The sequence below is a fragment of the Tympanuchus pallidicinctus genome, unplaced genomic scaffold (genome assembly GCF_026119805.1).
Source record: "Tympanuchus pallidicinctus isolate F22 unplaced genomic scaffold, pur_lepc_1.0 scaffold15, whole genome shotgun sequence".
Lineage (NCBI taxonomy): Eukaryota > Metazoa > Chordata > Aves > Galliformes > Phasianidae > Tympanuchus > Tympanuchus pallidicinctus.
This window is the reverse complement of record NW_026294669.1, coordinates 5,800,564-5,817,229: the sequence shown is the minus strand read 5'-3', so window position 1 is coordinate 5,817,229 and position 16,666 is coordinate 5,800,564. Positions and strand designations below refer to the sequence as shown.

The window sequence follows — 16,666 nt, the reverse complement described above, 5'->3', positions numbered from 1 at the left end:
TTTTTTTAATGCACATCAGTGTGATTGAACGCTGGGGGAGGAATCAAAAAGGTAAATACCACAGTGTTTCTGAGGATCCTCCTTTTCCTTATTTGATGATTAGAATTTTCAAACTTAATTCATTTCTTTTTAATTCCTTGCTCCCCATGGCCTGATAAAACCTAAATGAATGTTATATTTTCATTGCTTGTAGTATTTTGTTGCTAAGCTGCTGATTATTTTACAGTGAGTTATCTGACATATTCCATGCACTCCTCCATACTTAACTGCTAGTGTTGCCTTAAACTGAATAGTAGTGTTAACCTTGGCTTTAGGTCTTGCTTAAAAATAAATAGATTTTTAATAGATTTTTAATTTTTTTTTCTGAAATTAATTTGCATTGTTTGAGTATGTGAAAACTGGATGAAACCTTGGTATGTAATAATGTAATACCAGACTTTAGTGGTATAAGGTTTAGTAGTTAGACTGATATTTAATCTCTGTAGTAATGTTTTTGCTGTAGTAAATCTCACTACTTCACACACCTCTTTGCAAGACCTTCTTTTGCCTCAAGCTATAAATGGAAGATAGAATTTTATTGTAAGTATCTTGGATTAGGTACACAGGATCTGAGTTGTTTGCCATTGGCTCTGATGTATGTGAGCAAAACTTCAAAAAAAGTAACTTTTGCTTTTTCCATTCTAAAAAATTAATTAACTGATAAGACATAACCCTGGAGTTTGGATCTTCAAGCAGGTCAAGACAAAGGTTGAGAGAGAAGTTGAGACAATGGTCTGAAGCAATAAAGAATCTAGAAAAGGCAAAATATGGATAAGGTATAAAGAATCCTTCAGTTCTCTGTAGTCATTCAAATAATAATTTATTTGTCTTTCATGTCAGACTTGTGCATAGAAAATGTGAAATTAATCATTTGAGTTATTTTTTTCATTCACTTTAAGTCTTGGAATAACTTATTTTAAAATGGAAGAGGTAATTACCACTTGGGGAAATTTTGGAAGTACCTCTGATTGCTTCCCTTGCTTTTAAGAGAAATGACAGTGCTGGATGTAATTGGAGATAGAAACCTCTCCCCAGTTTTTTGGGTTTGCTAGCAGAGCGGCACAGGAGGCTGCGAGGGTTGGATGTTCCTCTGTGCTTTGTTTTGCTGAGCTTTGAGCCTCAGCTTTGAGTCAGTGTCCCTATTTTAAAATATTTTTTTAAGAAGTCAGAGAAAATAAACAAAGAACACTTGTAAAAATTCTGCTCTGCGTTACTTTCTGAAGACAACCTTCCCCTGCTTTAAGTGTTCTCACTTGGAGTGTGATGCGTCTGATCTCGCTGTAATGACACTTGGCAGAAAGCTTTTGCATCAAGGGAGAGAAATTTTGTGGGAGAAACTTCTCTGAGCTCCAGCAAAGATGAACAAAAGTTCGCAGGTGGAAGATGAAAATCAAGCTGGTGATTTAATATTGCCGACATTAAAACAGTTTTTACTGGAAAGACTGTAATATAGAAAACATATCATGGTATCACAGTCGGACGTACCCCAAGGTTAGCTAGAATGAGGCAGATGAAGAGTATCTGAAAATACTAATAATCTCCCAGCAGGGTGGAAAGTATTGCTAGTTCTGATGCAATTTACTTTCTGTTGTGCTAATTTGTTTTTATTGCATTTGATTGTTTTTCAGTTAAATAAACCAACAAATTATGGTTCCATTAGTTATAATTATATGATCTGAGCCAATGGTGAAGAAGTCAGAAATGGAGAACTTTTTGTTCCTATTGTATTTGTTGTACATATGCTGTGGTAATCAATCACTATTTTGATTGTGTAATTGCTTTAGAAACAAACTTGCAAACAAAAGCTTCGTTCACAGATACTAAAAAGACAGTGTAATGGGATCTCTGCTTTTCACACTGAAAGCAACATGAGTTTTGCCACTGCTTTATAATCCCCGTGCAGTTAGAACAGTCTGGTGCAAATTTAAGAAAAGTAGCAGCAGGTAAATAAGAAATGTTTCCTTTTTTCTGTCTTCAAGGAAGGAAAAGATCACGATAAGAAAAACATAATGTTCTGTAGGATATCTCCCTTTGCATCTTCCCTGTGATCTTCTGCCTTGTTTTAAGGAGAATAGAAGGGGAAAGCAAATCTTCTCTTTAGATCTGCTAGCTTCAAAAGAAGTGTAAAAAGGAACGTACTACCACTGAGACAGCGAACTACAACAGCAAACATGAGAATTATAAAAATAATTACACTCCTCTTCCGTTAAAAGGCAAATGGATTGGAAGACATTAAAAAAAAATTGCCTAATGTGACCCAGGGGAAATACTGGTTCTTGCACATATGGAAATCACAGTCTCATATGCATTATATATAAATATATCCTTCATTTTGGACTGTTAGGCTCTTCTGTTGATCCTTTTTTTTTTTTTCTCACTAAAGAAAGAAAGGCTGCCCTAAGGCAGAGTTTCTGTGAAACATTTTTTTTTCCACCCCCCATACTAAGAATGTTTAGGAAGAGGTATGAAGAGCTTTTCTGGATGTATAATTTATACATTATGTATATGTGCATAGAGCTCCCACACATCAGTGCGACTGCTCTTACTGGGATTCAATTCTCTAAACGTAGCAAATCTACTGAAAGGTCCAAAACATTTGATTTCTCACAGTTCTTTATGAACCTTTTCATAATTTCCCTATGCCTCTTGCACCTTTACCCCAAGTAGCCATATCCTTAGTGTACACACACTGTACTGATCCTCCAATCTCAAGAACGTTATTTGGGCAGTCACGGCAGACAATATTGTAAGATAAGCTGAAAGATAGTGCATTTAGATCTAGTATAAAGAGTGTGCCTTTTTATTAACTTTGGCCAAGGTAGACTTAGGCGTGTGTCAGTTTTAGGCTGCAGATGAGTAGCCAGACTTCAGAACTCAAAGCATTCAACATCCTTATCTCTTTTTTTTTTTTTTTTTTACTGTAGAAATGTGATAATTGAAGTGGAAAGCTGTATGCAGGAGTTTTTGTGCAATATGTGTCCGTACTTCAGAGAGATTTAATGCCAATTTCCATGAGTGGAATACAGAAAGTAATGAGGAGGTATCCAAGTTTCTGTGTTAGTCCTTTCTGAATTGATGTTTTGAACTTGGATAAAGATGACAGTTCTGTATGCTGTAAATGCCAGTTCCTGAATTCTGGAAAAGCATGGCTTATTAAAGAAAAAAGAATAGAAGAGACCATATTCTGGTCTTATTTTAAACTGGTCCAAATCTGACTATCTTTATTGAAGTGCATTTGTTTACACAGCGTTATGCAGGCAGTACGATCATGAATAATTTCAAACCAGCCTATCTTCCCTTAAATGTTAGCCACAAGGCCAGGTAGTGAGAAAATCTAAATTCTGAGGAAAATAGAATGAATACAACCCAATGGACCACCGGCCACCACATAAATCCCTTCTGCAATAAGACCTATCCAACTGTGCATTAATTTCTCTTAATGTGACATGTCTCACAGCAGTAAAATTGTGCTTGGGGAGAGGGAGGCTAAACCAATGCAATGCAATGATTTCTTGCATCCAGTTACCTGCAAGATGCTATCAACTGATAATTTTGTCAAGCCTGACTCCAAAAGCACGTAGCCTGAAATGCATAGTTCACTCCACAGTCTTACAGAGGCATTTTTTGAGACCCTCCCCAGACTGAGTTTGCCAAGTGAGTTGATTGCATTGTTCAGCTCTGCGCTGCTCTCATGAAAGATACGCATGTCTTCCGGCTAAATCTGGGCCTGGCTAGGCAAAACAGGCTGCATTTGTCCAGCTCTCACTAAAGTCACTGACCAGAGAGAATGCAGCTGAGGCAGAGCTCCACAGAGAAAGTCAGTGCTTTCAAAGTGTTCAGCTAAGTGCTTTTCTGATTGGAGTTACTAGGAATACTGTACAGATGTTTGTTTTCCATTTTCTCTCTCTCTGTTACTTGGCATATTTGATTTTCTCTATTTACTGTGTTCTCAATGCATGTATATATAACAGGGTATATTAGTTTTATTTTCAGGATGTGCAAAAATAATTCATCTTAAATATAACTTGATGATTGATGCCACAAATAAATTGAACTCCAGTGCTTTTAGTAATTGTGGGCAACAGAAAGAGCAGAAAAGGAAGCATATTTTTGGGTTTCGTTATGCTCTCTGAAAGGAGTAGAAGGATAATTTCTATCATTAATCGTCTAATGCACTTCCATTGATTTTTCTTTTTAATAGAAAATGAAAGCAAAAGCAATTCAGAACCTATAATAAAGTCAGGAAAAAAGGAAAATTGTGAAAGATTCCTTAGACTGATTGCATAATATAGAAGCATTCAGATTGTAGTTATTCACTGGCCGAAGTAAATTTGAAACATTAAAAATCATACTATTTTGTCTTCCCATCCAGGCAGTGTGAACCACTACAATAAGAAAACACTTGTATTAAAATGAAAATGATGCCAGGCATTAATGTATCAATCTCCTGTTCCACATCCAGTGTGTGGGTGGGAGGAAGGATGGGCCTTATTGCAATGCATTTCTCTCCCATTTCTCCTTAAACAGTGAGCAGTCTTGGCTCAAAGGGAAAGAATTAAAACATCAAGTCTCATACCTTAGTACAATTGACGTGTACAGCTCAATTCTCTGTGTTTCTAATCATATATTCCCTACCAAATGATCAATAACCTCATCCATAAATATTGAAGGAAAAACATACTCTGGGAAGTTACTTAAAATGGAACACAAGTGAGTCCTGTTTTGGGCATTAAATTGCAGAAATCAGCCTGCCTTGGTTTTGCTGGTTGTGATGTGCAGCCTCAAATATATTTAATCACTTTCAGATGAAGCTCCCTTCAGGCTGAGCCCTGGGAAGCTGCAAATAGATGCCCTGCCCCCTTCTTCTGTGGCTCCTGCCCTGCACTAACCTGTCTCCTGATAACATACATGTCTTCTTGTGGGAAGGCTGCGGAGAGAAACCGGCCAAAGAATGGCTGCAATCTTAAACTTGAGGAGAATCTTCAGTTACGTATGCTTTTTTTCCTTCTCCTCTTTTAGACCAACTCTTCCCTTTTATTGTTACAGTCTCTTCTACACATTAACATTGCTCCATTAGAAACTTTTCTTCCCTCACTCCCTGTTTATGCAAATCTTTTCAGTTGCTTATCTTTATCTTTGCAATTGCTATTTACATCTTTATTGCTTCCCAGCCTCATCTCAGGCCTCTCGTTTGTTTATAGTGCACATTGGTTGGGGTCTTTGTTTACTCAGAGCTCTGTGTATTTGGTGGCATTTGTTAGCCCTTTAAGCACCACTGTCAATATCATTAATAATTACAAAATGGGAAGCTGGTGGTCTCAGAGCCAGTTTCTCTGCTGAATAACTAGTTTTTCCAACCCTGCCCTGGTTGTTCTAGATTTTTCTCTGTGATGCCCTTCCCAGCATCGTTTGTTCTTTTTTTTTTTTTTTTTTTTTTTTTTTTACTTACTTTAAAAAAGTATTATATTGTGGTTTCCTTCTGTGAGTCCATGCTTTGCCTCATTTCAGGGAGTGCTGCTGAATCTGAGGAGTGTTGTGGTGTTGAAGTTTGGCAAAAACTTATGTTAGTACAGAGTCAGGGCCCTAGTCTTCAATGTGAGTTGCAGCAGAGCCTTGTATTCTCTCTTCTCTTATGTGTACAGCACTGCCTGTAGTCTCCTATAATTAGGGATTGCTATTGTGGGTATGCTGCACATAAATGTACATAAATGTTCCACCTGGGATTTTAGAAAAAGTGATTGTAATTGCGAAGGAGTATCAATACAGAAAACAAATGAGATCATAATGGTTTATGAGATGATGGTTAGAACGAGTAAGTCTGAATAAATTTTAAGTATTATCTCTAAACTCCTTTTTCACTTATGGTATATGTAAGAAGTAAGTGAACTAGTTACTGAGTTGCTGTTATGTTGAGGGATAATAAAAATTTTTCTGAACAATGAAAAGGTAAACAGCCTCATTGAAGTAGTTCCTTTGACTTTACATGCTGTCTTTGATTTTTTCACAGATTCTTAGAATTTGAAGCCAGAGAAGCTTATTGCACAATTGTCTCTGCTCCCCTTGGGGCTAGGCTTCTCTTGTCTAGCGTCATCAGACATCTTCATGTATTAAGTCCAGCCATCTGAATTACACTGCTGCAGAGCTTTGCTTTTGGTGTTTGACCTGACTGTACCTTGCTGGAATTATCAGTCATTGTTTTCAGATATTCTAATGATATGTAACTCCAGAGTTTTGTCACCACCAATTTAGAGATTTCAAATAGAAATGCGGTGATACAATATAGTTGTAGTGCCTGGTAGTTGGTATTCTCACTCTTCAGTTTTCACTCTTTGGAAACTGTTGAAATGCATTTTTAAAGGAGAAGTGATTATAACTTTGGTAAATTAATATGATTACCAAGAGTATCCGTAATTGGATTTTTACCTAAGAGGAACCATATTTGTGTTCTTGCAATGTTGTGCCTATAATGTTTCTGTCCCAATGCTCTCTTTTGTTAGGACTGTCTCTGGAGCTGTAAGTCAGGCATGAGCACAGGGAGAGGACTTGAGTTCCCCTGATTGGATGCTCACAGGCTTCTTTGATAATGACATAAAGTCCCCTAAAGATGTAGTTGGCATCTCTGCAATTTGTCAGCGTGCTAACATTTGATTTCACAGTGTTCAAGTTTATAGATTAGTCTGCTATTTACTTTTAATTTAAGAGAAATGTAGTTAAAGTATATAGCTTCCATATGCTTCCTTATGCTAAGATGATGGCACACAAGTGCACTCTTGCCGGTGTAAATACAGAACAAGAAGACAGAGACTGTCATACTGAATATCTTGTTAGCAATCCTAGTTCTGTGTTCCTGCAGGACCCTGTACTGATGGAAGGGGGAACTTCCTCCCAACACCATTCAGGTAGCAGCTGACTCATGCCTTGAAGCAAAGCGGTCGCATCTGCTGCTATTTTCATTGCTCGTATTAATCACTTAGATTTGCTGGCATCTTAAATGTTCACTAAACAGCTCCAGTTCTGTCCTGGGAACAAGCCTGTGCTGTCTCTGCACTATGCAGCCTACAGGCGATGCAGCTGGGCATGGTTTCCTCTCTCCTGGCCCTACCTCTCTGGTCACTTCTTTATAAAAATATGTTTTCTCTTAGCATTTGGAACCTGGTTACCTTTTGTTTAATTCATGATCTTGTTTTTGTGCCAGCTATTGTTTGATATTTATATCAACAGAGCTGCATTAAATTGTCACCTTGGAGCATGGCCCTAAGTGTTTAATTCCAGTTTGGTGGTGTTTACAGGCACTAATAAGAAATAGCAGGACTTCAAAGGGAAATCTTGCATTTCTCTTCATGGAAACCAAGATTCAAAACCCTTTAACAGGCAGTGTCCTGTTAGTAGCTGTTTCAATTCATGTTTGTGCCCATTTTAAACGCTGCAGCGAGGTGGCAATCACACATTGTGTCTAGGAGGGACTTACAGTTACTATGTGATTATTGTTTTCTCAAAGCATAGAGCTGAAAATGGGCTGTATTTGCCCTTCGGTGGTATCCCACTTGAAAAAAGAATTGAGATGTTGACAGAGCAGAAATTCCTTTGTGGTATGAGTTTGTTTAAAACCATTGTGACAGACCTGAAGATTATGAAGAAGTGTCTTACATAAAGAGAACATACATGAGCCAACCCAGTTGGTAGTTTGAAACCACTGAGGATGAGTAATTTTATTAACTTTTCTGAAGGTTCTTTAAAAAGAAATTTGTCTCATTCTGTTTCCAGAAGTGCCTGTACTTGAAAATATTTTTGTCTTCAAAGAGCTGACTTAACTGAGGAATAAGCTTGCAGCAGGAAAATAGGAGGTGAATATTTCCTGAAGAAACCACCAGTATGGATCCAGCAGTAACTCTGCTTCCTATCTTTTACTTCTGAAATATTAAAATGCCCTAATAGGCGTTTGTTTTGTTGTTTAATTTATGTTAGCAGTTTGTGCTGCTTGTCTCAGACATAGCATGTACACATAGTAGAAATCCTACTGTTTCTTCAGACTGACATGCCATATAGATCAGGTATTTTCAACTTTGAATCTTGGAGATAATTCAGACCAAATCAGAGAAGTCCCGCATTGGCATCATCGTTGAAGATGTTTGCAGACTGAGTGGAAATGGATTCCCTAACATGTCTGAAGTGCATCATCCTGCTTAAGCCCGTCTGAGGAAACGTGGGTCCATGCTGTGTGAGGACACAGATGTTCATGCTGGGATTTTGTTTTGTGCACATACAAAAAATACCCTAGCCAGCCAACCCATTAGCCAGCCAGTATGTGCTGCTGTGTGCCCTCCAGTGTAGCATTCCCTCTTGGTACTGGCAAGTGCAAGACTCCAGGAAAGTGGAAAGCTGGCTGAACATTTGGTCCTTAAGTAGTATTTGGGGCTTCAGAAATAGCTTTTTGGATTCCTTACTTTTCAGCTGCTGCCTTTTCTCCTTGGTGATACTGAAGGCTTTTTGTTCTGTCAGAAGTGGCCTGATGGAGTTACCTGATGGAGCATACCATACCAGGATATGCACTTATAAAAATTATTAAAATTGAAAAGTAATTCTGAATTCACAGTCACCTGCTTTTCCCTAATCACATCACAGGAGCTCCTCTTCCTCTGCTATTCCTAAAATCCCCATGTTCTTCCTCCGTCCTCCCCAGGAAGTCTTTGATGCCATTCTGACCAAGTTGCTTCACCTTTCCTCAGTCTTTTAAATCTTTGCTGTCTCTGCACGAATTTAAATGTCTTGCTCTAGCAGTGAAATCTCCCTGCCTTCATTTCCCACTTGCTTTTGTTTCACATTGTTGTTGTCGGTAATATCAGCCTCGTTCCTCTCCTCCTCGCTCATGATTCTCCACGGTACATTTCAAGATGTCACTTCTCAGACAAAACATTACAGTTTCTGCTTTTCAACTCCTTCTTGTCTCCATGCTTTTTTCATTGCTGCTGCTTGTGTCAAAAACGTGATTACCTTCATTGATCTCTGAGAATCTTCAGGGTCTCTTTAAAGCCTACATTTTCTTTTTAAATTTTTCTGACAAGTTTTTGTTATGTGTGATGTAATTCCCCTCAAATGTGGTTGCTAATATCTCTATTACATTGCTTCAAAATTACTATTGCATGCAAGCGTTACAGCACAATTCAAATTACTTGTTTTCTTTCCTCTACCTATGTTTACTATTGATGCTAATTTCTTTATGCTCCATAATCTCCGTAAAATATTTGCCCTGACCTTAAACATCCATTACTTTTTGCATCTAAATAGCCTGAGCAAACTCAGTGAATTATGTGTATGCTTAAAATTAAAGGTATTTGTGCAGATTGGGCCATTAGATAATAACTCATTGCAGCGTGAAGTGTCTGCTTCAACACTGGTATTTAAAAGTTCCGTTGCTTGTGTTGCCATTAACAAATGTCGAGAATGAATTGTAGTCTTATGTCAGATGGTAGTAAACATTGCAACAGGATAGTTTATTATGGAATTGCAAATATAGCTGGACAGGGCCTGCAGCACAGGATATTGCTCACTTGTAGCTGCTGCAATGCTGAGGAGTGTTGCATACACTTCGTGATTTTGTGTTGCTGAATCTTTAGTGTCCTTGCTGAAGGTAATGAGGCTACAGAGACCTCGGGCAGGAGAGTCTATTACTTCTTTAACCTTTCTGAAGAGGGCAATTACACTGCTTTCCCATACAGTGCTGCGACCTCTGTCTTTCTGCTTTTGTAATTGAGAAAGAGAACGTCTCCGAATTGCTGCCTTCCAGTGTGGAGAGATGGCAAAGGTCAAAAGGATTGAAAGTGAGCAGCTAGGATCAGCAGTTTAGAGTTGGTTGTTAATATGCTGATTTACTGTCACTCGAGTCTAAAGAGATTTTTCACAATTGCTTGCCTTTTGCATGCTCTTTAAAATGCTGATTTTTTCCTCAGAAATCTGATTATATTTTAATAAATTACTTTTTATTTCTAGCTGGTTGCTGACTTACCCCTTACTCCCATGCAGCACCGCAGTTAAAAACAGAATCTGTGTGAATTCATTGCAGAGTTACACACCTTACTAAATCTTTAAATTGTAAGAAAACAATGAGTTATTTTTCCCTTTTTCTTAATGCACTCCTAGTTACATGAAGTGCCAGCAACAAGAAAAAATATATTCAGCCTCAAAAATCTGAATTATTTAGTAATCTTCATGAAGTAATAACATAGGTTGTTGAAGTTAAATAATAATATCTGGATTAAATCATTTCATCTTCTGTAGCTCTGTAGTGCAACGTGTGGACTTGCCTGAAGTCAGAGAGCCTGGCATGACTAAACTCTTGAGGCCAAATTTAATTCCTAACTCTGTCCCTGACTTCATTACTTTAATCAAGTCACGACCTTTCTTTGCCTTGGTTAACCTACAGTGTAGGATATAAATAGCCTATAATCTTGGAGATTTTCTGAGAATTAATTATTATTAATGAAATGAAAGGCTCCATGATGTGCAGGCTATTTTTATTTATTATAATTACTTATTATTAATTCACTGAAACTTTAGAAAGTTCTATTGTAGGCTTCCTGTGACTCAGATTTTTACATTAATACATTTGTCCCCTGCTATGGCTATTCAGTGCCATTACCCACCTTAATAAATTGTTATAGGCCAGCTTCAAAAAAAGTGTGAGGTGTTGAAGGAAAAGGGAATTTGGCATAAAATGGAATCTGGGGAAAATCAGTGCATGTCAGTCCTGGGCTGTGCTCTTTGCAAACCCCCTTTGACTCTTGACTGTAATGGCATCTAAGTTGGAGTTCAGGTACTCAGCCTCACCCCAGCACTGTGCCTGCTATTTCCAGTTGCCATGGCCCAGTCTTACAGGTAAAGCTTTATGCTGTGTGCAGAGTTAAAGCTGTGTAAGTGTGGAGGAGTTCTCCCTCTGTCCATGCTAGAGGCTTGGGGACACTGTCTTCACCTGATGCCTATATAGTAATTGCTTTTTGGATTTGGTTGGTTTTCATATTGATGCATCCATTCAGTGGTGCTCTTATAGCAAGTGGTCATGCGCCATAAAAGCAGGTTGCATTCCGTATCCCGTCACAGGATTGCCAAGGAAGGGAAGGCGTAGGTCTTGCTTTTTCTCCTAAACATCTGCATCTATTTGGAAGAGATAGAAAATCTTATGTGGCCAGAGAGAGGGAGCCCAAGAGGAGGCACACTGTTTAGGGCGCACAGTCTGGAGGGTGAATGTATCTTGCTGCAAGAAGTCCTGAGCTTCGTAAGCAGCATCTGCTGCTCAGACACTTGTTCTCTTTATCCAAGATACAGAGAGGATGACAATTGTGGAAAAGGAAGCTTTCTTTTACTTGTTTTATTTTTTCACACTTCAAAGCAGTTTCAGTTCCATGGGGGACGTGTGCATTGCAGCTTGGGAATCCTGACCTCGACCAAACGTGCTTTATGGCTCAAAGCTGCAGTATTATATCTTTTCTTATTTGGTATTACAATGTATTATTAGTTAAACTGTTGCACCAATGCTTACAATGACTGCCTCTTTGAGAATATTGAATTTATATAATCATTTAGGCAACAGACTGCTTGAATAAGAATGTGTCTTTATGGTTTTGCAAAGCTCTTAGAACATGTTTGAGTGATGCATGAATAATGACCTAAAAATAAATCAGCTTTATGCTATTAAGCCAGAGGAGTGAATCTTGCACGGACCACAAGCAGAGGCGAAATACAGTGTAATACAACACACAGAACAGTATAAAGTTTTCTGTCCCTTTACTTTCCAGCTGTTACATGCCTGACAGAGAACGACGAAGCCGCGGACGTCTCTGAATGCATGAAATGGGCTGAACCTATGCCACCTCTTGTGCAAGACTGTCTCGTTCCCTGTAAAGATGACTGCACATTTACCCCTTGGTCTAAATTTACAGCGTGCTCGTTTGACTGTGAATCAACAAAAACTAGGAGACGATCACTCACAGGTAAAATCTTTTCTAATACTTATCTAATTATGATATTCTTGAGTGATATATCTTAGATGCTGGTGAACTGATGTTGGAGTTTCAGAAAATCCCAAAGAGAATAGGCAATTCCTCATTGATTTTTAATCTGATTCTGATTCTTACCTTCTTTATGCACGTGCTTTTTGGGATGGGAATATTGCAAAAAAACCTCAGTGGTGAGAACCTGTTTTTGCACATAAACCAAATAGTGACTACGCCTTGTGCAAGTTTATTTGACCAAATAATCATGAAACATGAAGAAAAAGAATATATTTTTCAGTTTTAGACTGTTGAAATCAAAATAAAACTTAAAACTGGGAGTTTTGTGCATAGCACTATCCAGTAGTTCAACAGTGCAAATTAATACCATGGGTGAAGAAAGAACAGTATCGTTCAAACAGTTTTGTTTGATCTTTTATATATATTCATTAAAAAAACACACCAAAAACCTCTGGTTCAAACCATTTAATGGAACATTCTTGCTGTTGTGATATGTGATTATGTTATTTGAATGCTGACCAAACTGAAAAGCTTTGTAACTCTAGGATGTTAATAGTTGAGAGCAACTTGCTTTGTTAGGATTTGTCTCCCCCCCACATAGTAAATCAAGTGAGCAACTTGCTTTGTTAGGATTTGTCTCCCCCCCACATAGTAAATCAAGTCAAAATGGATTATACTGTTTCCAGCTTTACAGTAAATTTGCTGTTGTTACCCTGAACATTCATAACTTGTCACATTGCTGTTTTGTATCTGAGAGCTGTGGTGCACATGGCTCCTTTTCTGGAGGTGAGCTCCACTACTGGAAGTGAAACTTCAAAGAATTCTACTGTGAAGTGGAAAAGTAACGTAGTCGTGAGAGTATCTGCTGCGATAATGCCTGGGAACAGAATGGCAGCAAAATGGGGTGGCTACCACTGTTTCTTTCTTTTGGAAGCACTTGTACCATGATTATTTTGTTATTCTGTTTGTTACTGCTGAAATGATCCAAGTTTTTAGTAAGTAGCAATCACAGTATGTAGACATAATGGCATTTACGGTGAGTATGGCTCGCTGTAAAGATTTTGCTTCTACATAAAAATCATTATTATAAATGCTCTGTTGTTTCTGTCAAAGAGCATATTCTAAAATCTTACCCATATTGATACCTGTATGTTTAAAATAGTAGCAATCCTCCATCTCTATCAGATTAATATCTGTGTGATCTTATGGAAAATATGATACCATAAGAAACTGTTGAACGTTTACTTGCAGGTGGCTTTAAATCTGAATTGTCATTATGAACATGCCTGCAAAATGCAAAACAGTATGGCCCTACCTACATTCATTCTTTCTCATTCTGTTCTGCATCAGACATAGATCTGTTCATGCAAGTGGACCTCAGCCCACTGCCTGACAGGGCACACTGAGAAGCCAGTGGTGAAGGGCAGCAGGTGTCCTGGGTGGGACTGGGCAGCACAAAGCCACAGATTCCACCAAGGGAAAGGCCAAATCAGCTGCAGTTCCAAAGAGGTTTGTTGGATTAGGGCTCTCCTTTCTTTACATAAAACTTGATAATAACTGGTACTGGCTTCATCACATAGCCAGAGTTCAAAATCTCATCACTATGAGCTCGGTCCAAAGATCCAAGAAAAGGGCTGTTTGGGGAATACATCACAGCGTTGATATGCTCCACTTGTATTTCACCTTTTTTGCAAGAATGTATGAGTTGATCTCCTTGCTCAACATATGCCTATGCTCAAATGAATGCTCAGAGTTAATTATAAGAGTTTATTAAGAATGTCATTCAGTGGGAATCTGCTAATTGTTTGCTAAGTATTTGCCTGCCTCCCCCTCAGTTTTCGGTATTATCCATTTTACTTTGTAAGTAATCATAGACCCTACACTGAAAATTAGTCATTAATTAAGAAACTTATTAAAAACATATCAAAATTCAAAGTCATTATAATGAAAATGCAGCTTTTAAGCCAGTCTTCAGTTAATAAATAGTCAAATATTCAGTGTATTATAGATACATTACATTTTATGTAGAAATATATTCTCTTAATGTCATTTAGTTTTTATGCATAGTACGTGCTACCTGGTAATATTGAATGTAATATTGAATGAATATAATATTTGTTGGTGTTCAGAAGCTCAGTTTATGAAAAGAAAATGCTACTTAATTGAAGGGTTTGTGTCCTTGAAAATGTTTTGGGATGGTATTTTTAATCAGCATTTTTGTAGCTCTCTGTGAAGATCATAGAAATACCACTGCTGCTGATTCTAAAATGACTTCTTTGTGAAGAGAATGGATTGGATGCTACAATAGGGCTTTAATAGCTCCTTTGTTAGAAGATTCCTACAAAAGGGATGGCAAGACAAGCTCTGTTGTGGCTGAGTGAGGTTATCAGCATCCTTACCTATATCTGATATGCTTCATATAGTACTGCCAAAAACTAGGAACCATGCATTCATGGCAGAGCCCAAATTCCTTTGCCAGTAGAGAGTTCCCAATCTATTTAAAGCCTTTTAAGACTCTCCTTGAAGCATGGGGAGTTGTACCTCTTACCTGGTTCATGAGTGTTAGGGAGGATAATAAGAATAATTCAAAGTTTCTCCAAAATCCTCTATGGTAGCTGGATTTGTAGATGCCCAGTTGCTGTGTGGGCACTTAGGGAGATGGGCACAGGTCCAGGCACACACAGCCACATGCATGCATGGTTCTGTTTGCATTCCCAGCTCTCCTTTAGGGCTTGCCTGCCGCTGTACTGCCAGCTGAAAAAAATAATGCTGGCACTTTTGTATTTCTTCGAGCTTATTTTCCTTTTGTGCTTGCAAACTTCGCCTTCCGGAGGACTCTGGATGTACACTTTTTAGAGAGCTGGGCTTGAAGGACGTGAGTCTGAAGGGCTCTTCTCTTTGCAGAGATACATGTTTGTACACAAACAGGTTTTGTCAAGGCCAACTCATGCTCCTGTTGAAATGACTGCTGGACTAGCAAGGGGACTGTTGAGTATACAGCTTATTGTTTGTTTTTAGTATCGTACTTGTCTGCAATTGCAAAGAGAAAACATTTCTTTTCAGATCAAAGCTTTAAAAACTTTTTGTAGAAGTATTTTTAGAGTGTACAGGATCCCCAAGGGGTGTTTGAGGATGTGATACAGATGCAGTTGTTAGTGAAGATGAATCTCCCCTTCTGCTTGGATGCCAAATACAAAGACATTCCTGAGCTCAGACAGCGTAAAGATTACTCCACTTCACACTGCCTAACCCATGCCAAGAAAGGCATTGATTTTACCTTCCAGAGGCTGTGCACAGACCTTTTTTCTGCTTGAGCAATTGTAGGGATTCAGGGAGCATGGATTCTCTCCTTTGGATTATCTCCTTCCAGGGACCTCTTCTCATGTCTAGAAGTCCTCCAGGAGCAGGGTCTGCAGAGTGCACTTGCAAAGAGCTTCTCTGCAGGTTCATTTAAATGCTTCTGCTTTCCTAAAGTTGCTGAAGGAGAAAGATCTGTAAATAGCCTTCTTTTAAAGCCTGTTGAAGGAACAGAGCAAAAGAAAAGATTAAACCAATTGTAACCATTGAAATGCTTTCCAGCCCTGATAATTTACTGAGGATTATCTTTTCTGTTTTCTTCAAAGTACAGTTTGTGTGCAGAGTGCATCTTTAACTAATTTGTAAAGTAGCATCAAAGAAGAAGTTGTGGCTAATGTGGAATCCTTTCTAGGTTGTCCTGGCAACCATTGATTGCAAGCAAATAGAGACAAAACAATCAATTTATTTGCATCAGATAATTAGAGAAAAGTGATATTATATTAAATTACAAAACGTTTTTTGAGCAGACTGTTAGTACAACAAGGCTTTGCATCCTTGCCCTATCCATCAAAACAGTATTTCTGAGTTCTCTTGTTGCCCCTGGAGATAAATACATGGTCCTTGCACTCCAAAGCACTGGCAGCAGCAAATAGATGCCTAGGAAATGTTCCTGGATATTAACATTCGGATTGTCTTGGTTCTAATATGTTGAATTCCTGCAAGTATAAATAATATGACATGTCGTTATCAAAAGTAGCAGATGTTAAGCTAACGAACAGATTTCTCTGGTTGGAACAGGGAGAAGCAGAAAGCGAGACAAATGCCAGAACACAGAAGTTTATCCTCAGGTTGAAACAGAGCTGTGCCCCTGCGAGGTGTTTACCTCCCAACCCCATGGAAACTGGTCAGACTGCATTATCGGAGGAGGGAAGTTAGAGCTGCAGGCAGGAGTGCAATCCCACGGAGGCACCAAGGAGTGTGGAGAGGGCGTGCGGCTGCGAGCCATTGCCTGTTACGATAAGGCTGGCAGGCTGGTGGAACCATCTCACTGTAGCAGCTCAGGTAAGGGGATTAAAAAAACTAAGTGCACAACGTATGTAAATGATGACCTGACGCTGGGTGCGGCGATCCACTCAACAGTTTTTGGAGCCTGTCACATGAATGTAACTGTGTGCCTGCTGGATTAGGACAGCTTTCCTGAGGTTGCTGTAATGCAGTTCTTGTAACTTCTTATCCTTCTTGGGACCAAAGTTTTCTGCCATCTAGGAGTCTGATGACATTTCTACATTTGAAGTGAAATAGAAGAGGGCTGGAGTTGACTACAC

At 38.6% G+C, this 16,666-nt stretch overlaps 1 protein-coding gene across 5 annotated transcripts in view; it reads left to right on the top strand.

Annotated features, from left to right (window-relative positions):
• The window catches only part of THSD7B (thrombospondin type 1 domain containing 7B), a 293,426-nt gene that overhangs the window by 188,026 nt on the left and 88,734 nt on the right, over positions 1 to 16,666 (top strand). For all 5 annotated transcript variants that reach the window (XM_052674802.1, XM_052674807.1, XM_052674806.1 and 2 more), the window contains 2 exons: positions 11,829 to 12,023; positions 16,140 to 16,403. In XM_052674802.1, coding sequence (XP_052530762.1) covers positions 11,829 to 12,023; positions 16,140 to 16,403 — 459 coding nt within the window. The remainder of the gene's footprint in view (positions 1 to 11,828; positions 12,024 to 16,139; positions 16,404 to 16,666) is intronic.